General features: G+C 37.7%; 1 protein-coding gene across 2 annotated transcripts in view; it reads left to right on the top strand.

Moving 5' to 3' along the window:
- Positions 1–22769, top strand: part of stxbp5l (syntaxin binding protein 5L) — a 252949-nt gene that overhangs the window by 208436 nt on the left and 21744 nt on the right. Inside the window, exons 21-24 of one of the 2 annotated variants that reach the window (XM_052148847.1) lie at positions 3251–3355; positions 8648–8701; positions 12416–12598; positions 22305–22544. In XM_052148847.1, the coding sequence (XP_052004807.1) occupies positions 3251–3355; positions 8648–8701; positions 12416–12598; positions 22305–22544 (582 nt within the window). The remainder of the gene's footprint in view (positions 1–3250; positions 3356–8647; positions 8702–12415; positions 12599–22304; positions 22545–22769) is intronic. The other variant, XM_052148848.1, reaches the window with a different exon arrangement.

The raw sequence follows: 22769 nt of genomic DNA, 5'->3' as shown, positions 1-22769 counted from the left end.
AGCACCTTGCAGCTCTGCCGTCATTAGTGTGTGAATGTTTGTGTGAATATGTGAATGAGACGCAGTGTAAAGTGCTTTGAATACCACTAAGGTTAAAAAGGCGCTATATAAGTGCAGACATTTGCTATTAGTGTGAGGAACAGTCAGAAATAGAATTTGTAAGTTGTTATTCACTGAAAACCTTGTCCTCTACTGTAGCTTCCAAATCAGTCTTCCGCACATTCAAATTTAAAAATGTGCCATGTTGTGATTGGTTACAAGCTTGAATGAGATTTAGTTTGCAGCAAATGAGAAGAGTTTCAGTCCTTGTGGGTTTGGAACAGTGTAGATGGTGACAAACTTTTAATATTTGGGTGAACTATTCCTTCAAGAGCTTAAGCCTGCAGTAAGAGTTGAGTTGGCGTGTGATTTTCTGTAGAATGTTCAGTGGTGAATAACTGGCTTTTAAAAATATCTGTTTTGTGTTTCCTTGAGTTCAGGATGCTGGAGAATTCAGATCTGATGCAAACTATTTTTATGGAAATAGTTTGCATCAAATAAATGTTGATGGTGCTGTTGTTATTTGACCTTTTGTTTTATGTCATTACTTAGATCCCAGCTTTTAGATGTGTACTTTTCAACAGAAAAATAATGAATGAAGGGAAGGTTGCACAGATGGTACTTGTGCTGTTTTCCATGCATGTCCATGTTCAGGGGCACAAACCCTTTCCAATCACAAACATTTCCTGTGCTATGTAAATGCACCCCTGTTTATGTAGAACTACACTCTGTTTAAGCTATTATAAGGATTATAAATGTTGATGCCACTTTTCTGTGTTATGTTCTGTTTTTTAATCATGTACATTTTCCTCTAATCCTCTAATTTCCTCTAATCTGCCTTATTTTACTCTCGTTCATTTTCTCACTCATTAGATTTATCTCTGATTTTAAGTATACCCCTTGTCTGTTTTTCTTTCTCCTCTGCCTTCTATCAAGTCCAGTAATTGGCCACACTTTACTTTGAAGTTATCTCACAAGTGCTATCCCTGTGACTTGTTGTTGTTTGTTGTTAGTGCGATTGTTGGTTTTGTCAGCAGGGTTGAGGTGGGTTGCTGTGACCTGGTGTTGATTGTGGCACACTGTCAGATGGCTAATAAGATGAAATGTCAGCCCTGGATTGATACCAGCAGATATGTTTTTAGAAAAAGATCATTCTTGAATTAAAGGGAAAAATGAAAGTGGTTGTAAAAGGTTAGAGACTGGTAACTTTGTTTTAGATTATTTAATTGTACCGGTCTAACTTGTTAAACTACTACAAAGGCAACAAATTTGTACTTAATATGTTCCCTTCCCTTTTTGAGAAACAATGACTTGTTCAGTCTAAATAAGCACACATTAAATGTTTAAAAGGGTCATGACATAATCTATATATATATATATATATATATATATATATATATATATATATATATATATATATAATTGTATTATATATATATTTTTTTATTATATTCCCTGATGATAGTAAAGTTGTTTTTAGCACCAAAACAGTCATAGATTAGTTATATATAATTATTTTCCACCCTCTCTCTGGCCCTCTGTCTGAAACATTCAGTTTTAAACTCTCTGGCCTTTTAAGACTTCAGTGTAAACAGCCACTGTTCTGATTGGCTAACATTGTGCAGCCCCATCATTACAACCATATTTGAAACTCAGTCAGAAGAAAATGAACAACAAGCTCCACAACATTAAGTGTAAACCCTGAAATGTAATTTTATGAAGTACACCCAATACGCTGTATCCAAGTACATTAAGCACAGTGGCACCTTAACTATAAAACAGTCTTGACATGATTCATGAATGAAACAGTTTACTTAAACTTGAATCATGTATTGACTGGTTCATAAGCAATCCACACTGATGTCAGCCATAACACATACAATCCATGCTGAAATGTTTTGAATACACAAATGTAATACATGGTGATGTTGGGTGCTTCAACCGGATTCAACAGCAAAGGCGCTGGTCTTCACAGGAGAGACATCTCACATCTTCAGTGTTTGTTTACACACAGAATGGCATGTGTTTCCTCCAGTCTGACAGCAGTATGAGATGCATTTTTAAAAGTTGAGCTTGTACCGCTCTTAAAACACAGCACATCAAAATGAACAAAGACGTCCATCTAGTGCATGTTTTCAAAAGACCAATAATTAAATATAGCACAGATGGGTTTAAAAATGGTCCAGGACACTGTCAAAACAGCAAGAAACTGCACAGCTGAGTGAAACAGAATAGCGATCTAACATGAATAGAGTTATAAAATGACATTGTTTTTTTTAATAGTGGCGCTAGATGAATGATAAATGCTGTCTCCAGTCGGCCCTTATCCCTCTCGGGCTAATCAGCCCAATTAGGGGCCGGGTGTGTGTAATCAACCGGCCCTGCCCTATGCCCTGCCACAGACACCTTTAGTATCATTTAAATAGAGTTGATAGAAAAGTAAATAAAACCTTTGAAAGAATATTCCATTACAAGCTGATGGTGCAATCTGAGGGTGAAACCCTCGATACAGAACTAAGCATTAAATCTGCATCTAAAGGACAATTATCATGATTTGAAGGGCAGAAATAAAAAGCTTTTGGACAGGGAGGGCAGATTGTTCAAGAAAGGTTTAAGGAAGATCAATCATGTAAAAGCAGAGTAACCAGGAGACCTGCGATATGCTTGTCATCCTCTTACAATACTGTTCTGTCATCTTTACCGGAGCAATTTGGCCCCAATTCATACAGCATTTATGATTCAGAAACATATAAGATAATTCTGAATAAATCTGATAAAAATTTATTCATTAACACTTTCTTGCAACTGTAAAAAAAATATATAATAATTTGGAAACATTGTTTGAAAGAGTTTGTGAAGTGCTCTGTAGAATTTTGTTCTACAGAATGTAAAAATGTAATCTAAAAGCTTTGTAACTGCATTTTGTAACTAACAAAACTGGAATTGTTTGAAATTGAAATACATACAAGTATGTTATTGGAGAAATCAGATTTGGCTTTGGTTGTGGCCTGAAAGCATTAGAATAGAGTTGTGAATATAGCAGATTATTTGAATATTAATTTATTTGATTGTGTGTCTTCTCTTTTAGCATCTGTCCACAGCCTCCTTTACGAATCATAAATTATCTATAGCAAGTTATTTGGCTGTGTGTAATTAATTCTGGCTGAAGACCTCCATTTGTGACAGTGATTGTGTGATCTTTGATTTTCAGCACCCTTCACTCCTTCCCTCCATAATGAGCCTCGTGGCACAGGGGAACCTGTTTCTAACCTCCGGTCCTGCCATTACAGTCCTGTCTTTTACCTGCTGGACAATGGTAAGAATTTTTCCAGCCCCTTAAAAACACACACACACACTATGTGGCTCATGTGCTCCTCCGTCTGCGCGTGTGTGAGTGTTTGTTTTGGGGTTGCATGCTGAAGTAGAAGTAGCTTTACTCGAAGTGCCCCGTGCCACAATCTGTGCCACTGAGATGTTAGGTGTGTGTGTGTGTGTGTGTGCTTATATGTGGGCATTTCTGGCATGTATGTGATTGGAGCATGATAGTAAATAGTAGGCTATAATATGTAGTGTCTTTTTGTGTGTGTGTGTGTGTGTTTGTGTGCATTGATGAATGAGATTGTGAGTGTTGCCCAGACAGAGCATTCATAGTTTCAAATTACCCTAATACATACATTTAAATATGTATAGACCCTAATATTATATATTTTCTAGTTACTGTATATATTGTTTTCTTGTGTAGTTGATATTGACTGAATTAATACCTGAATATTTAACAGAAATTCAATTGTCTGAAATTAACAGGTATGCTTGGACTTAGTTAGAACCCAACAGGTTGTCACAGGTTTTTCTTTGCAAAGTGAAAGAATGAGAACATTTGCTTTTTCTGTCCATGAAGCTATGTGTTTGTAGGCTCCTACAACATCAAGACTCAAGACAACTCTTAATAATTTGTAAAAGATGGCAAGATCTTTTATTACAAAACTTTTATTTCCATAAAGACCAATCCAATAAACAAACAGTATTTAACATGTATAAAATACAGTCAATTTAGCACCTCCAATCCAACACTTTATTTTAAGAAAGGAAACATCTTAGAAAAAAATTGTGTATTCATTCCATATTTTTTTAAACATGTATGTACATGAAATGTAAGAGAAATTTTAATAACATTGTTCTTTTTTTTTTTTTTTTTTTTATATATGGGACTAAAAATGTTATGTTTTAATCAAGCCATCTTGTAAAATGTCTTACTATTTCGACATCTCATACTATTATTATGACGCATTTTAACACTCACCCATAGACAACAAGACTTGCATCCAGAGACTTGCATCACTTTAAGTGATAAAATGGCTTGCCATATAGGACCTCCCCACGAACTCGCTGGCGGGTTTAAATAATACTTAGTGCATTATAAAAAATCAATACAATGGCAAGAGGTGAAATAATTAGCATTATTGTTGCTACCATGTAGGCTTCAAATGAGTTTAATATGTAATCTTGCCAAAATTTGTTGTAACAATGTGTTGAATGTTTTAAGCATGTCATAGAAGTTAAAACTTGCCATGGAAGGCAAAGCAAATGCTGTGTAATGTATAACTTATGGCTACAAGAATAAGCATTAAGTTTATGCTAATAATGCATTGTTCACATTTGGTAATGTGCTACATGTAAATGTCCTTGCGTGTTGGCTTAATTAAAAAATATAAATGAATAAAAAGAAAAATACAAAGGTCACTAAATTGGTGCTGCTAATCAGTGACAGTCTTTTGGCAGGCAGAAGTAAATTAATGTATTTTTGATAAACCGCTTACAAGAGGTAGGCTAAAATGTAAAAGTAAAATTAACATAATTACATATTTTATATGATCAAAAGAGACCTTGTGACTCAAAACTACTAATGCATGTTTGTGAGAGTGAGAAAGAGTTTGGCGTCTGCATCTTTAGCAAACTCCTAAAGTATATTTCACATCTACAAATTAGTGAAAGATGACTTGAGCTAAAAGGAAAGGAGTCAGTAATTCATGCAAATTGCAGTGCAGGGTGCAGAAGACAGCTTTTGAGATCAATCCAAAGCAATTCTAAATTAATGTTCATCGAAGCCATAGTGCTCAGAATGTTCTAACGAGCAGCTAAAGGACCACTGAAATTCTGCCCATGGAGAAGACAATAATACAGGATGGCCACTGGAGGGCTGACATTGACATCAGCGGATGCCAGCTGTTATGCTTGCCATTTTAGCTGTGCCACTGGATTACAATAACAACTGAGGTCCAACATGGGTTTATTCAGACAGAAATGGGACTATACAGGCAACACACAAAACATTTAATGTGTTTCTCTCATGTCAGCATGTAGGTAGTTTGTGCTTTCTCTATTTTTGCCTTTCCTTAATGTTTCCACACATGCTCATGCATATGCAGGCTGATCCTATTAGTGTCAAGAGTAATGGGAGGGATTCCACATCTAAGGCACAGGTTGTCGATCCCGGAATTTTAATTACTTCCATTTCCAGGAGCAATTTCCTCTTTGCATTACCCTCAAATCCTGTTCATCTCCACATCCATGGAAGGAGAGGGGGGAGAGAGAGAGAACGATACAGTCAAATCTCTTTACAATTATATGCTGCTCAGTTTTTTCTTACTCAAAGTACATTCACAATAGAGCTATATTTTTTTTAATACATTTTTATTTTGTGCAACTGATATCTGAGGAGATTTCAAAAAGCAGTGCTTTAAAGATACTGTTAAATCATTATTGGAATTTTTACATGAGAATGTACGCACTAATATTGGCTCATAAAACATACTACAGGACAAGCCCTGCAATATGTATCTCCTAAATCCTGTTCAAGTATGAAAATGTATCAACACAGGAAAGAACATTGCACTTGTCAAACCATTTAATTGGGTCTTTCAATGGAAAAGCATTAGTGAATGCTGAAAATTTTAAATTGCACCCACTTTAAAAACATTTTATTCAAATAATGCTTAGGAGGCAAATGTCATCTTGGGAAGTATTCTGAGATTGCAATGACAGATACTTTTTCTGGTGTGCTGATAGAATGCGTTAGATAATGGAGACATTATTTGGGATAACATTTTTAAAAATGATACATCTATTTTTTCTCTGTTAAATCTAATTTCTGCAGAGATCTTATCACATATTGTTCCTTAGAAATTCAGCAAAGCGCACACTCTAACCTTTGTGGTACAAAATGCTTGCAAAATGTTGACTTCTCCTTTATTTATCTCTTTATGCTTTGATTTGAACCGTTGTGTTTGTTATGTTTAGCTACAGTATTTATTTGTCTGTGTCTGGTTCTTGTTAGAGGTCGATCGATAGTGGATTTTGCCATTACCAATAACTAAGGTGGCAGAAAAGGTTGATTTAGGCATTTACCTAAAAAGGTTGAAAAGGCATTTACCAAATTAAGCTTTTTATAGCCACATTCACTAGATTAAAACTACTGGCAACTGTTGGCATAGATTTTTTTGCAGATAACGTCATGTTACTAATGTAACATCCGTTCCCTTCCTGTCACTCACTCGACGTTATGTTGATATAGTGACACTAGGGGTCGCTCCTGGGCGCCCCAGATATCTCTGATATTTGAGAAAAGATTTTTCAAACCTTTGTTGCCTGGAGGGCGAGATTGGTCGCTGAGCACAGCTCCTGCATTAGTCCTGGGTCAGGACTACTTGTGCAGTTCTTTAAGTGACTTGGCTTGGTGCACCTGCAGGAATGCAATGGCATGCAGGGCGGAGGCGGCACATCCAGCAGCGCCATAGTCCTTAGCCACCAATGACAACGTAATCCTACAGGCCCTGGATGGGAGCCTTGGACGACTCTGCCAGGTGGCGGCGCTCTGCGTGCACAAGTGCACCGCTACCGCCTGATCCACCTGAGGAATTGCCGAGTACACCCTTGCCGCCCCAGCATTGAGGGTAGTGGAGGAGGTCACAAATCTGGTTCGGGCAGTAAAAGGTGCCCGCCATGACCGTGTAAGTTCCTCATGCACTTCCGAAGAAGAAAGGAACTGGGGCAGAGCGTGGCCATGAGTCCAGTCGAGTCATCTGTGTCAGACATGACGAACCTGCTCTCTGACGCTGCAATCGACAGATCATCCTCTTCATGAGCCCCGAATGAAGCCGCAAACCAGCCCTCCAGTCTCATCCCAGAACTCATCCGGGGTATACAAGCGTCCTGGGGTATGGGATGTCTGTGTGGGGTTTCCCGGCAGTGAGGCTCCCATTGAAGTCCCCAGATTGCCCCCCGTGCTTACCGACTCCGCCTCATACCTGTAGGTAGAAGGACCAAGCCGGGGAGCCGCTAGGGTGGCTTTCCCTCTGACGAAGGAAAGCAGTGACCGCAATGTAGCCATGGTCATACTCTCACAATGAGGGCATGAACCATCCACCAAAGCCGTCTCCACGTGAGTAGTACCCAAGCACGTTAGACAGCAATCGTGGCCATCAGAAGCGGAGAGATAGCGACTGCAACCAGGAATAACACACAAATGAAAAGGCATCTTAAAGACGCTTTCGTAAGTGCCGCTCTTTTAGTTGGAAAATCTACTCTTTTTTTTGAAAATACACTCTTTTGCTGCTGATGCGCCTAGGGGTGTGTCTCTGCACAACACCAGTGCGAGAGGGGGAGAACCGCTGCAATGCGCCATAGAAACCAAAAGCTCGTAAGAGCGAGAGATGAATGGCTGGCAGAGTATTTCAGGTCAGTGAAGTACAACCGCTTGGCTCTGAAGAAGTAGTCTGAATGAGTGGTTGCATTCCAGCTCCTTATATACCCGTATGTCCGGGCAGTGCTGGACTGGTAGTCTGGCATACCTGGCATTTTTCCGGTGGGCCGTTGCACTTTTGGGCTGATCAGCTGTGTAATGGCCATTGGGAGAACCGAGCAGGCCGGTGGTTCGGCCGTGAAACGTGCTGAATGGGCCTCGATAAGCAACAATGAGCTGCCACGTTATGCAGAATGGACCACAAAACGGCGCCGCGATATGCAGAATAGAACAGCGAACCCCCCCATCATTCAACAGTTGGGCCAGTTGCCACGTAAAATCCCGGGCCGATTTCTCTTCCCAGTCCAGTCCAGCCCAGTCCACGTCGAGTGAGTGAGTGACAGAAGGGTCCAAGTTCCAAGAAGCAACTATCAGCACCGATGAATTGGTAAAACCGATATATCAGTCTACCTCTAGTTCCTTTGCGCTTCGTGTGATATACTATACTACAGATCCTAACTGTTCCCTTTTACTCTTAATTTTACAAATTACAGATTTTAAATGCATGCATGAGTTTGTTTTGTGTTTGTGTATATGTACCTGTAAACAGAAGAGTACAGATGAAACTCCGTTGTCTGGTGGCAGTATGCGATTGGGCATGACCGTCGAATACAACGTTACACGCCAATGTGTGCACATGCATGTGTTACACAAGATTATTTACTTTATTTCATTAAAATATAATTTTAATTTTATAGATTTTAATTAAGATGAATTATTTATTTCCTTGACGTCTGCACCTTTTATCTTTTGTTTAGTTTTCTTAAATGGATTAATTGCCCCTTTCTGTCCTATTTTGTTTTGTTTCAGTCAAGGGACCAGGCAGAAAGTTAAGTCTACCCACAGATCTTAAGACTGATCTTGGTACGGTAGGCCAAAAGCGAGCAGTTCTTTTTCTTTATTCTTGCCTTCGATTCATCAAATTTCTCTGTTTTCATCCTGTTAACAATGACATGATGAATCCCCTTGTCTTTGCATTTTAAAGTTATTGTTTGATGTATTGTTGTACTTTTATTTGATCACATTCTTTCAATTTCTTCTCATTTGAATTCGTGAAGGGGAGCAAATTTCCTTCCTCACATCTCTGCGTGTGGTCTTTTTTAATTATTAATTTCCTTTTTTCAATGCTTTTAGATGTACATTTTGCAAGTGTTTACAAAGGTGGTTTGTTCACTTATTCTTAAGTTGAGAAGAGTACCACTCTAACAACTCGCTCCTGCTCTTTCGCGATTGGTTCATCCTTTAACTCTAAACGCCCTTGATCCATCGCAATTGGATCATCCTACACCAAAGACCATGCTCTAACCCTGTTGGATCATTCTCTAACTCTATGAAAGCCTGCTCCATTGTGATTGGATCATCTTCTACCGCTGAACCGACATGCACTAATGTAATGAGACTGGAAATGATCTTGCCTCATCATGACTTGGATCATTATTCAGCCTTTATGGAAATACTCCGATATGTCTCACTCTATATCTTTGTTTCAGTATCTCTCCTTATTCTCTTTTAATTTCCCTCTTGAATGGCTTTTTTTTCATGCTAGGCTGTGACTATGCATGTGACATGCCTCTCGCCGAGAGCTGAACCCTTTCCTCTCCAATTTCTTCTGCCAAATCTGACCTAATATGTAATAATGACACATTTCCTCAACAGGTTAAACTATGCTGAATTACAATGGAAAATAGACTGTCTGAGCCATGAATGATTATACTTGTTTTAAATCCTCTAAGGTTTAGATTTGTACTTGCTGAGAAATGTTATAGAATAACTGAGAAAGCACAGTGGAGTCATTTTATAATGTAAAAATACTATCTTAATGATTTAAGTTCTGGATACATAAAGAAATATATATTTTTTTAGTTTCTCTTCCTAATAATACCAACTTAGACCAGCATGAATTTCCATGCTGTATGCATGTTGTGATACAACATACATTAGTGTTGTGGTGTAGAACTGTCTCCCCTTGAATGCACCAGGGTTGCAATTGCAACTAGATGTGCTATTCTAAACCTTCAATTGCAATATTTTAATGACCCTGAGCACATTTAGAAACATTGACCCTCTGCCCCGAAGACAGGCATAAAGATGTTTGCGGACTGGGCTTTCTAATCCTGCTTCTCTCATGTGGTCTAATATGAGCCTGCATTCTCTAACTTGTTATCAACAGCAAGTAACATAATGTCACAGCAGGCTTTTAGTACTGTATGAATTACAGTATGAGCAAAAAGTGCTTATTTCAATGTGATGCTCCAGTTGTCACTTTCATCCCTTTCTTATCCTGGGCAGTACTACTTATACTGTCATCTAATATCAAGTTAAAGTTATTGTAGGATATTTCTGCAATGCTTGCAACTTTGTCTATCTACTTTTCATCTGTCTTGGTTCCAGAAGTATTTTTCCCATTCTTTTTCACCATAATGAAAGAAAAATTCAATTAAAGGCCCCAGCAAACTCACAGCAAAGTGCTTTTTTGTTCTTTGCTCAGAGTCAAAAAGAAGTTTGAAACACCTGAGCAATGACATACTGTTTGCAAACATTTAGACACCCACCACGCTGCTTTGGGAGGCATTAAGAGATACATTTAAATATGAGGACACTCAAGAGTACATGTAAAACATAAACTAATTTGACATTTAAAATGTGTTTTTAATGACTTTATGCCTCGTTCCATGTATAATTACCACAAGATCAGCTAAAGAAGCTGTTTTAACGAGTTGATGATTATTTTAGTTTATGTATTTGCAGTTGATAATGTGAAATTTTTAATGTTTAACTTGGATGTATGCATGTATGGTGCTAATATACTATACGCAGTCATAATATGTGCAGATAACACTCTGTTATTGAAATTTATGATGGCATTGATACTACTGCAAAAATGGGTGTATGAATAAGTGTTAAAGGGTAGAATAGACAAAAGAATCATGATAGGGATGTCTTAATTTGGGCAGATGTGTGAATGGCTTTTGGCTGCAGTTGGCACATGAGTGAATGGGCACTTCAGAGTATTTGAGTAGATTTGATTCCTTTTGTAGACTAATTAAACATTACAAACATTACACAAGCATAACATATTCTTGGAAAATGTCTGTACTCGAATGATCATTCAGATGTAGGTAAATTTGCACCAGCTTGCTAATATTAACTCTGTATGCTGGTGTGTTCATGATGACTGATCTTAATTGATTGACTGGGATTAGCTTTTGGCCTCAAAGTAGGAGGAGCTCCACGTCACACCTACAAATGATGTGGACCAATGGCAGCAAGAAGGTGTTTTGCATGTCGTAAGAAGATTTCTGAATGTTCGCCCTGGCGATCTGGAGAACACCACTTTCTTTTTGGACAGATTTTGTTCTAAATTATGTCACACCCTTCTTTGATTTTGTGGGAAGTGTGCAGGGGCCTTAAGAGTTCTAAGCCTTGAACCAGACCAACCAGCTCTGATATGAATCACAACTTTACAACATTTTATATTAAGCAAAAAGTATTTGAAAACTGGACAAAAGGTACAAGAGTATTTCAATTATTTTGTAAGGGAGGGAACTATGCAAGATTTTGAAATCCACTGAGTTGTGGCTTATATAAAAGCGCTCATGGTAGTTTTGTCTTGAAAGGGGTTTATATTGTCATTAAAAATTAATTTCTCTTTGGAGGAAATGAATGGGATTTTTACTTCCTAAGCCCTAATGTTCTGCTTTAATATTATGTAATAGCAGAGAAATATAACTTCATGACAAACAACATGACTATCAAGTCAAGTGTGTAAAAAAGTTGGAAATAAGCTAAATGTAGTCTTTAAAATGATAAAGTTTAACAGACTCACTACAGATGGTGTTCTCAACAGTGCTTTGTTTCCCCATGAGTCAGTGTCAAAGTTTTGAATGCAAAGTCTTCAGTGCAATATCAAAAATACTGAGTAGAAGTAGGAATCCTACGGACTTGAAATATCAGTAGACAGCCATGGATTTGGATGGCTGCGTTGGCATGAAATTGATTGAAAGATACGAGATGGAGAAAGGCAGAGAGTATTTACAGCTATATTCTCAAAATAGACAGGATTCAGTCAGAATCCTGAGATATATCCGAAAGGCTCTGGTTTCTGGATATTTCCGCAGGTAGGGACCAGTGAGTTGTGTTGAAGGCACTGTTGTTAAATGTGCTGTTTTATATGCAGCTCAATATCAACTAGACCTCCATTAACTTTCTGCATAAACCGTGTCTTGTGTCTGAGTTGAGAAAGTATGAGAAAGCCTCTCTGAATGCCTGATTCTTTTCAGCACTTCTGTCATTACCTGTTTTCCTGTCTCCTCAAATCTTTCTTTTCAGATATTTTTTTTAAATCTTTTACTTGATATTTCTTTTTTACTTTTCAAATCTTTTAATATCTTTTCTTTTGGAATCACCAAAATTCAATTGGGCTAATTATTGCTGCTGTCATGTGACCGCCTCCTTTTACTGTTCTCTCTTTCATTTGTGGCTGCATTATTTTCATCCCACAGACCTCTTCACCTCTCTTTCTCTCTCTGTTTCTTATTTCAGTTTGGTTTCTTGCTAATGCTATGCCCATTGTTACAGATCATGTGAATGGACATTGCAATAGCCCCACCTCCCAGCCCTGTCCGTCTGGGAGGGCCAGAGTCTCTGGGGGCCCTGAAGGGCCACGCCTCGCTCGCAGAGGGCCCGGCCGACCACCCTTCCGCAAGGCCCAGTCCGCCGCATGCATCGAGGTCTCTTTGCCTGTGTCCTCCCTCACCGAAGGTGTGTGCTTGTTCTCCAGCTCCTTTATCCCTTTATTACATGTATCTATTATTCCCATATCTCCACTACCCCCTCACCCCTCCTGCATGTTTAACATTCATCAAAGGATACAAGGACAAGGGTGGGGTTTTTATTGTGTTTTTTGACGCTCTGATTTGATTGCCTTTTCTTGCTGTTTATTTTTTTATTTTTTCTGCTCTGTTGGAGAGATCGGTAAAAAGCCTTAACATGCCATGCAGGAAACATACCCCTTTTGCAGCTAAGTAGTGCTGGTGCTCACACGGGGATCCATGGACATCTCTCAGAACCAGCCTGCATTTCCATTGAACTTTAGAGTAAAAACAATGCTGTTACTGACTGCATTACATCAAAACCTGCCTCCACACAAACGTGGTGCTTTGTGATCTTGGTTTACAAGTCCTACTCAGTTTAGAGAACAAATTTTAACATCCAAATAAAATTGTAAATTAGCATCTTTATGCTGTTGGGTTTAATGTTACAAATGATAACTGTGTTGATATTCAGTACAACAGCTCGATTGCAAACTTTTATACTACAGCTCTATAAAAAAGAAATTAATCTAAAGATACTTACATTTTAGACCCAATATAGCCAGTTATTTTGTCTATTTATGCTGTGCTTATGAAAATAGCTCCAGTCGATGTCAAAGCCGGATTAACCATTGTGTGTCGCCGAGCTACACTGCAAACAAAGAAATGCGGAATGATACAAAAGGTGCGTCCCAAACCGCACTTTTCTACGCCATTTTGTTGTTTAAGTAGTGTGAGTAGTATGTCAACACTGAAAATGCAGCAAAAAGAAGTGTACTTTAAGTACCTGGATGATGCACTTTTTCATCCGATTATATGGAGTGAGGAATGTTGGACACTTCATGCTTTGCCATAAATAGCTGAAGGGTTCAGTTACCTGACTGCGCTGCTTGTCTGACAAAACGGTTGTAAATAATGAAGAATGTAGCAGCTAGCAAAACTTCAGTGGAGACAGCACCTTACAAATGTCAGTTAAATGCTTTACCATCACTCCAAGCTGAATGTCCAAGCTGAAGTGTTGAACTGAGGTTTGCTAATGCGCTAAAGCTAGTGGCAACACATCACATGCACTTGAACTTTTGGCACACTTTGAAAATTCATACACTATATGGCTGTGCATAGTATATTTTGAAAGTGCATAGTGTATGTGTAGTTTGGGATACAGCTAAACAGTGTTAGAGGACCAGAATTGTTGTATTATATTGAAATATATCATTTAAAAAAATTATAGCAATAAATTCACACATATGATATGTAATTTAAAAAAAAAAAAAATTCAGACAGGTAAAATAAAGTGCTTGGCATAGTTTTTCAGTGTAATAAAATACAGTAGGGGAATGGGATGTCCATCAACTGAAGAGCTTCAAACACTTACAGCACTGACTGCTTTGTTGATTATATTGAGAGAAATCTAGTTACAGTAGGATTATTGAATATGTGAGAGAAATCTAGTTACGGTACATTAGCCACATTGTTTTTATTCAAACATCTTTGTCGGTCATGGGGATAACATTAACCTGTCCCATGGCATCTGACATTAGTGGTTCCTGGTTTAAGACCAGAAGGTTTAAGGGCTTGACCCAGAGACCGTTTTTTTCTGGCCCAAAACAACCTTTTCTTCAGTGTAAATGCAGGGAACGATGTCAGATTGGGTACCAGCATCAGTGCTGGCATAATGTCATTGGAAAAGGGGTAACAGTGTACCTTTTTTAATCACCAATTTCCATTTTGCATTTTCGCTGCTGAAACCTGACATTTTTGTGACAACTTTTTGTGATCCCATAATAGGTTTGTGTAATGAACTGTAATTAAACTTAAATCCCATTTATCCTGACTTAAGTCAAATTAGAATAAATGGGATGAATTTTGCTAATAAGTTCATTTTATTAACCATCCACCTAAAAGTAATTTGAAAAAAGAAGAGTAAAGCAAAAAGAAGAAAGAAAGAAATGGCACAAACCTTTCACAGTGTGACTCACAAAAAGGACTTGGCTTTTCAAGCTTTGGTCCCTTTTATGTTTGAGACCATATCTGTGCTTCAAACATGGAGGCTGAAGCAGTCACAGCTATGAGCCTAATTTTATGTTGTGCTTTTAATGCTTTTAATTACTGCCTGTACATATGGTCCTTCGACAGGTGGGTTGGTGATGTGAATTGAAAAATTAATGTAGGCCATTTTTGTGGAACGTCGCTTTGATTTTACTTTAAACAAATATTACATTTATGGGCTCATTCTTTTTCTTTGACCATTTTTCTCTATGAGAAATGTTGAAATTGTAGCATAATGTGGAATTCGTTAGAGAAAATGTGCAGAGAATTTAAATGAAGCAAGTTGGACGATGCCACATGATGCTTTTCTACAAAACACATAATTAAAGTGTGCAAACTTTTAAAGGTTTATGCATATCACTGCCACATTCAAATTTTGAAGTGTCTTGGTGTGAGTATGTTACATGTCAGTATGTTAATTCTTGAAAGTAACAAGGAGCCCTACTTTAAAGGGGTCATATCATATCAAAAGTTCATTGTACTATGAAAATGCAATTTAAATTTCAGAACTCAAAACTTCATCTCCAGTCCAAAAAGACCATTTATTGAAATTAAGCTGAAGAAAGACTTGTTCTTAACCCCTGCAACTTCAGATTGGCCCACCCAAATCATGGTGAGTTAATAAAGAGGATGTAAAATAGATATTATTATTCCTAAACACCAGAAAAACGAATGAAATTGGAGTAAAATGTGAGAAATCTGTCAAACCTTGTGCTGTTCGTAGCTCTGCAAATTCTTATGAATGATCCCTGTGTTAGAACCTTTTAACAAGATCTCTGATCTTAGCAATTCACACTGAAATGTGCTGCTTAAAGGGTTTTGTGAATATGTCAATGTTATGTATGCTTTGGAAAGAGGCTATTATTGAAGGATGGGGCAGCACATCTCATTTCTCATGTGAAGAGAGTAATTACAATTGAGCCTTAAAGACTTAACTCCAAGGGTTAGAGAAAATGTATGAAAAAAAATAAAATAAATACTTTACTAACATCATAAGTGGAAGTCACAGGAAGTCAGAGCACAGGATATAATCCATGTGAGATGTTGTCGATTGGTTCTTTAATTCACCAAACTGGCTTTCAACTGATTACAAAGTATAGTCAGGTCAATACTGGTGTAAAAAACAGCACCATTACAATTTGAAAAAAGTAATATTTGATCAAACCTAGACAGGCTCCAGCAGCCATCTCTCCAACACCTTATCCTTGAGTAATCATGCTAAATTGTTAATTTGATACTAGAAAATCACTTGCCATTATATCAAACACACTTGAAAGCTATTTGGTTCATTAAATGAAGCTTAACATTAAACAATCTTACAAAATGAATAAAAATTTTCACAATTACTCACCTTTAGCACCATAAATAGAATTCTATCATTACACATCTGTTAATGGACTGTTCGATATTTTAATTGGACTTACATGGATTATTGTTAGCGAACGTGGACATACATGGTTTTCTTATCATGGGTTCTGGTGGCATTTGTTTAATTACAGACTCGAGTCTAACTGTTCATGTTCACAGAACTTAGTTGGTAGGTTATGGATTGCTAGAGAATTTATTTTTGAATATAATCTGAGCTTTCATTTACTATTTAAGATCGAAATCAGTTTTGAGTTTTATGTCCGTTTGTTGAGTGGACAGTTCGTTTTCGAGATGCATTTTCCAGGGTCCAACGCATAAATTGCCTGTAAGAATTAGCTTTCACTCGCTGTTTTGTGAGGATGTAAATCTGTCAACCGGATATAGCTGGTGTAGTCTACTTTATAAAACCACCTGACATTGTGCGTGCATGAATGGTTTAGGTTGTCAGGGAAATCACAGAGCCAGCGTGATGTAGGCAATCTCTTCAATACATTTCAGCTGGACAGCTGAGGTAAATAAGTTGATGGACATACACGGTTTTGATGGACACTTCTCAAGGCCAATGGAGATACTTGTTAAACAGATAACCAGATTAAACATCTTTTCATTAGTCATTTGGATGCACAGTTGAAACACTAGAAATAGAGTCATTCTACGTCTTTTATCTCATGTAAATTCTCTGTCCTCGTCAGTCATAAATATCCTGTGCACTGACTTCCTGTCATTCACTAATCCAATCGCAGAAATAAGCAGCATCTCTTCCAACACTGTCATCTCTATCTGTAATCCTGTTTACAAGAGGATGCCACCCAGGACAAGCCAAGGATGTCTTTAAAACGTGGATAAAGCTAGTTGTTAGCATTCTCATTCATCTTAATGGCAGCTGCTTGGCTGACGCAGCCCCTCCTGAAGGACACAATTTTAAATCTGACATCTTTGCTCATGGGAACTCAGTTCCAAATCCAGGATTTTTCAGCTAATCACCTGCTGTAAAATCCATTTTACTTTCTGGAACAAAATGCTAACTGGCTGTTTTAAAACTTCCACTGGTGACTGACTATTCTGAGCTATGGAAAAAATGTCAATTACACACTTTTAAGTGTGTATATCTAACTATAAAATAATAAAATATTTGTGATTTATATGTTCCTGCTCATTTCTTTCAAAAGAATACATGGTTAATTTTGAAACCTCTTGAGAAAATTGATAGTTTTTTCACGGTGATTGGAGCATCCCCGGATTACAAGCTGCGTATTGCCTTTTTAACCAATGAATTTTTTCGAACCACCGTTATTTTCTTTTTCCATCTTTTATGTTTTCACCTGGAGTTCTGACAGTTTTGCAAGCACCCTTAAAACCCTTCTATACAGACTCAGCTTGACATTTTTAATTGAAAACTGTCTTGATATGCAAATTAATCAGAAAAATTACTCACTTTTTGGTCTAGTTATAGACATGACTTAATTTTCCCTCCCCTTGGAAGACTGTAATTGTTCGTTAGAGGACTGCCTACCACTTCTTTGGTCTCGAGGCATGGAGTGTGTCCCTATCACTACAGTAACAGGCATGCAGTGCCGCAGTGGGGTCGCTGAGATAATTAAAGGTCAATTAGCAGCAAGGAGAGCCAGACCATTGCTAATGAGACACGCTACAGGAAGAGAGAGCTGCAGGAGCCATGAAGGCTGGGATACGTAGTCTCATATAAACAGGCATGAAGGGTAAAAGAGACACACATGCACACTTTTTGTTTTGTTTTCCAGTAAAATAATATCTAAACACCAGGGCTGCCGCTGGCCAAATTGATGCCCTATGCAGAGTTCCAGGTGCTGGTGGTGCCCCCCTAGGGAGTTGGTGCCCTACGCAGACTGTGTAGTCTGCTTATAGCGGCGGTACTGCTAAACACCCTTAAAACCAGATACATTTATTTGAAGCGAGACACAAAAGTCATGGGTACAATTCCCAGTGAACACACACAGATAAAATGTAAACTTGGATGCACTTTAAGTCAGTTTGTAGAAAAGCCACAGCCAAATGCATAAATGTAAATGTAGAGGCAAAATGACAAAGACATTAAGGGCAATCTAACAAAATTTAGGAGACGTTATGCATAAAACAAGAAAGAAACCATTTGATTTATTTTAAATTAAGTGTATTCAAATATTTACTTTCTTGTTTTAAGCATAAAGCACAATTTTATTGAATTTCTATGAAAACAAGACTTAATATCTTATGAGTTCCTGGAGCTGTTAGAGCGCAAGCAAAGGCAAGTTCATGAGTAGAGATTGACCGATAATCGGTTTGAATGATATTTTAACTGATATTTACACTTTCCCACTTAATCGGTTATCAGTTCTTCAATAACGAGTTAACTGATTAACATTAACACAAAAATGTTGCATGTTGCAACTACATGGAGTTCAAGTCATTCTTTGTAGACACTATATTATTTGCATAATGAAGTTTCATAAAGCAGTTCACCTTAAGAGGTTAGTGATAAATGATTAACTTGTCATTGTGCCTATAAGCAGAATTAAAACAAGAATTACAAAGTTAGTGTCCGATAACCAAAATTATGTATTTTGGTTATCGGACACTAACACACAAAAAGAAGGCTATGAGTTTGATTCCCAGGGAACACACATAATGATAAAATGTATACTCTGAATGAGTTTTATGTCACTTTGGATAAAAGCTTCAGACAAATGCATCCATTTAAATAAGATAAATGCTAAATGTATCTTATTTTATGGATTTTTTCATATTTTAATTGGTTAAGCAAGACAAAATACTGATAACCATGTAGAAAATGACATTGTGCAGAGTAAGCTACAAAGTTAGAAAACAGATCTAGGCATGATAGACAAGCATAAAAAAGGCTCTAAATAAGACACACAATTACAGAAATGTGTCACAAGCTGCAAGTAGTGAACAGGTGGACGGACATACACATAGGAATGAAGATTACATAGCAGCAAGCACACTGAGTGACTGAACTTGCATACTCAAACTCAAAACACTAGTCTATGCCATGCTGGTAAAGCCACATGACATTAAAAAGGAGAAATTGAGAAATCCAGCAGACTGTGAAAAACGATTTTCACTAAAAGGGTTTGCTCGTCCCACAGAGTGAGTGCATTGTTGGTGTTTCTAATAAAAGGTTTGTCATTTAGCTCTCCTGATTGACAGCCAGTGACCTCAGCAAAGGAGTCCCAGAGAGAGAGGGAGAGAGCGAGCAAGCAAGGAGATCTTTTCATCATGAAATATTCACACTAACAGGCTTAACAGGATAGATACGATTATAATTATGTTCACTGTCTCTGCAGATACAGGTGCTGTCGGTAATAGAAAAGGTCAATTTGTATGCCTTTATATAAACCTGGATGTTATTTTGTTTATGACCATTTGACACTGTGTGTGTTAGAGAATGTGATTGGATTGTTTGATATTGCCTTCTTTTGTTTAAGGAATAGTTCACCCTAAAATGAAAACTCATTTACGTTTGTTTTTTAACACCCATATGGCTTTCAGTGGAACACAAAAGGAGAATTCTTCTGAGAACATACAATTTCCATTTTGGGGTTTACTATTCCTTTCATTCTTTGATCCATTGATCCACACACACACACACACACACACACACACACAGAGAGAGAGAGAGAGCTACAAGCATCTTAACCTTGATGCAACCCTCACAGCCAAGAAATTATTCCATTCTGCCTATACATACTTTTACATATGTTGTCTGTTGGACATACTGAAGAGCTGTGATCAGGTATTTTAAGATTATTGACCAGGCTGTCAGTGTTTCAAAAACTACAAAAGAGAAAAAAGGTCTTTCGTTCTTTCTTTCTTTCTTTCTTTCATGCATATCAGTTTATCTGTTTCTCTTCCTCTTTCTCTCTGTCTCTGTCACTCTCCGTATACTGTCTGTGATGGTCTGGTCGTGTTTTTATGTTTTGGTATGCGTCTGATATTTGTGTGTATTTACGTGTCATTATATATGTCACGTGGGCGTATCTACGTGTGTGATTGTGACCGTTGGCATGTTGTGCTTGTATGCATGTGAATGTACGTTTGGTGGATAGGTTATCCGTCCCGACGAGCCATGCTGCAGCAGTTACACGGAGTCAGTATGTACTCTCATGATGAACAACGCATCACCACCTACTCCTGGAACGAGAGAGGTAAGGAGAGGCATACAAGGGTCACAGGGTCATGACCCAACGCATGACCCCGTCTCGCTCCGTCCCGTCCTGTGGCTCACAGTCGCTTGGTCAGACCCCCCCCCCCCCCACTCACATCAAGTTAAATCTTGATTCGAGTCTTCACCTTGCTCTTTATCTTCAGATTTTGGATTTACACTATAGCTGCTATCAGCTGACTATTATAATAATGTCTGCTTTGTGTTCTACACCAGCCTCTGTCAATCTTCTGTGTTGTCGGCTTATAGTCGTCTGTCCGTCCCATGCACTCTGACATCTCTAGGACACAGATTTAATCTAGTCCTGGACTATGTGTGATAAACCATTAACTGTGCAGTTTAGTCCAAGACAGTGCTTAACCTGTTTCAGGAAAACTGTTGATTCTGCAGACATGTCAGTATCATTAAAAATGTATGTTGTCATCAATGTAGAGCTGAATGTTATGAGGTCATAGGGATAAGTAGGAGGGTCATTCTCAGGAAATGGTGCCATTTCTGTGTGTAAAAGTGTGTGTTTGTTTGTGTGTGTAGGGGTGGGGGGTGGGGGGATTTGGGTGGACAAAATCCAAGGACATTTTTGTAGGTTACAAACTAATTGCAAGGTATACTATAAATGTGGTTTATAAGTAAATTTCTAGTGTCCCCATAATTCAAATCACTTAAAAAACATATTAAATGATGTTTTATTGACAATGTAATAAAGCAGACATTTTTTTGTGAGGGTTAGGTTTAGGGCTACGGTTAGGGGATCGAGTCTTTAGTTTGTACAGTATGGAATTAATTATGTGTTTGGAGAGTTGTGATAAGGATAGCTGCACCAACTTTCATTCTCTCAACAAATCACTTTCATTCCATCACTGCCTAACCCATGTTCTGACATTACGACAAAATGTCCCACAACATTTCCTAATGATGGGTTTATGATAAAAAATCATAGTGCAGTTTTGTATGATGGGATAGACAGGAATCTCAATGGAAAACACTAGTCAAGTTCTAATATAGTCTAGGGTTTTCTATGTTATTATTGATGCTTTATGGTAATGCAAAGACATGATAACTAATAATTAAAAAGACTGGATGTCACACAAGATATGATATAATGACACCAACAAATCTTATATATTATTATTATTATTATTATAAAAAACACCTTTGCCTGGTTTATTTTCCACAATCTGATGTTAATTCGTTGGCAAGTACAGTATAAACTTGGCATTCTTCAGTTTAAGTGGGAGGGAGAGTTTTGTCTAAATGGATGAATGAAGAATATATCAGGAATAAGCAGATAGTCTTTTTTTTGTTTGTGTGTGTGTGTGAACTTGACCTTTTGAGTAAGCAGTAGATATGAACCTGAAAGCAATTCAAGGTCAACAATATTTGTAAGATGCCATAACAGGTGTGAATAAATTTGGAATTGTGAGATTGTGTGCTGTGCGTTCTTTCTCTGTGTTTGAATGTGTGAGTAAAATATCTACATGTGCGAACGTGGGAAATGCAGTCTCAGAATTGTGTGTGCACGCAGTATGTTTGTGTGTTTTTATGTGTGTCAGCCTGTATAGTATGTCAATTATTAATTCTGATTTGCTTAAACTGCAAATCTATATAATGTATGTCATCTTAAAACTGCTGGATTTTCACCTGCACACCTGTATCACTTTATGACTGGTTTAATGTAAGTGTGAATGCACACATGGAGTGACTACACTTTTGTCTATTTATCTTTACTCTCTAAAATCAAGAGCTCACTCTTCTTTTAAACAGCAAAAATGATTCTACTACTATCTACTTATAGTTTTCCCTTTTTTCTCTTTTCTATATATATATATATATATATATATATATATATATATATATATATATATATATATATATATATATATATATATATATATATATTCTTTTCACCCTATGATCCTTCTTTATCTTTTTTTACTACACTTCCATCTGTCTGTCCTTCTCTTTACATCTTTCCTGACATTTCTCTTCTCCCCACCCACCCTTTCTTTCTCCCACTCTCCCCTTCTGCATTCTTTCTCAGAGAGTCGAGAAAACTCGTTCAGCCGTTCTCGGAGCTCTAGTGTTTCCAGCATAGACAGAGAGACTAAAGAGGCCATAACTACCCTTCATTTTGCGGAGTCGTATGGGCATAAGTCAGACACCTTGCCCACACCTTGCCTGTGGGTGGGAACGAGTCTGGGCCTGGTGCTCATCATTCCAATGTCTATCCCTACAGATGAGGAGGAACGCCAGGAAGAATCCATTACTGTGGCCCCCACAGGTGAGAACCCACATGCTTTCATGTCTTATACGAGAAGTTTGTGGTTATTTTGGTCAAACGTGCTGGGTAAAAAGAAAATTATAAATGTCTTCACACTTATATTTGTACTTCCAAATTTGTATTGCTTGCAACATTTCAACCTCCCCAGTCTTTACTTGGCAGTGAGAAAAAGGTGCCTGTCTGTATGTTTATATTTGTCTTCCTCATGATTGTCATAATTAAATG

The sequence above is a fragment of the Xyrauchen texanus genome, chromosome 18, assembly GCF_025860055.1.
Source record: "Xyrauchen texanus isolate HMW12.3.18 chromosome 18, RBS_HiC_50CHRs, whole genome shotgun sequence".
Taxonomy (NCBI): domain Eukaryota; kingdom Metazoa; phylum Chordata; class Actinopteri; order Cypriniformes; family Catostomidae; genus Xyrauchen; species Xyrauchen texanus.
The sequence above is the reverse complement of the archived record's forward strand: the minus strand, read 5'-3'. Positions and strand labels throughout refer to the sequence as shown.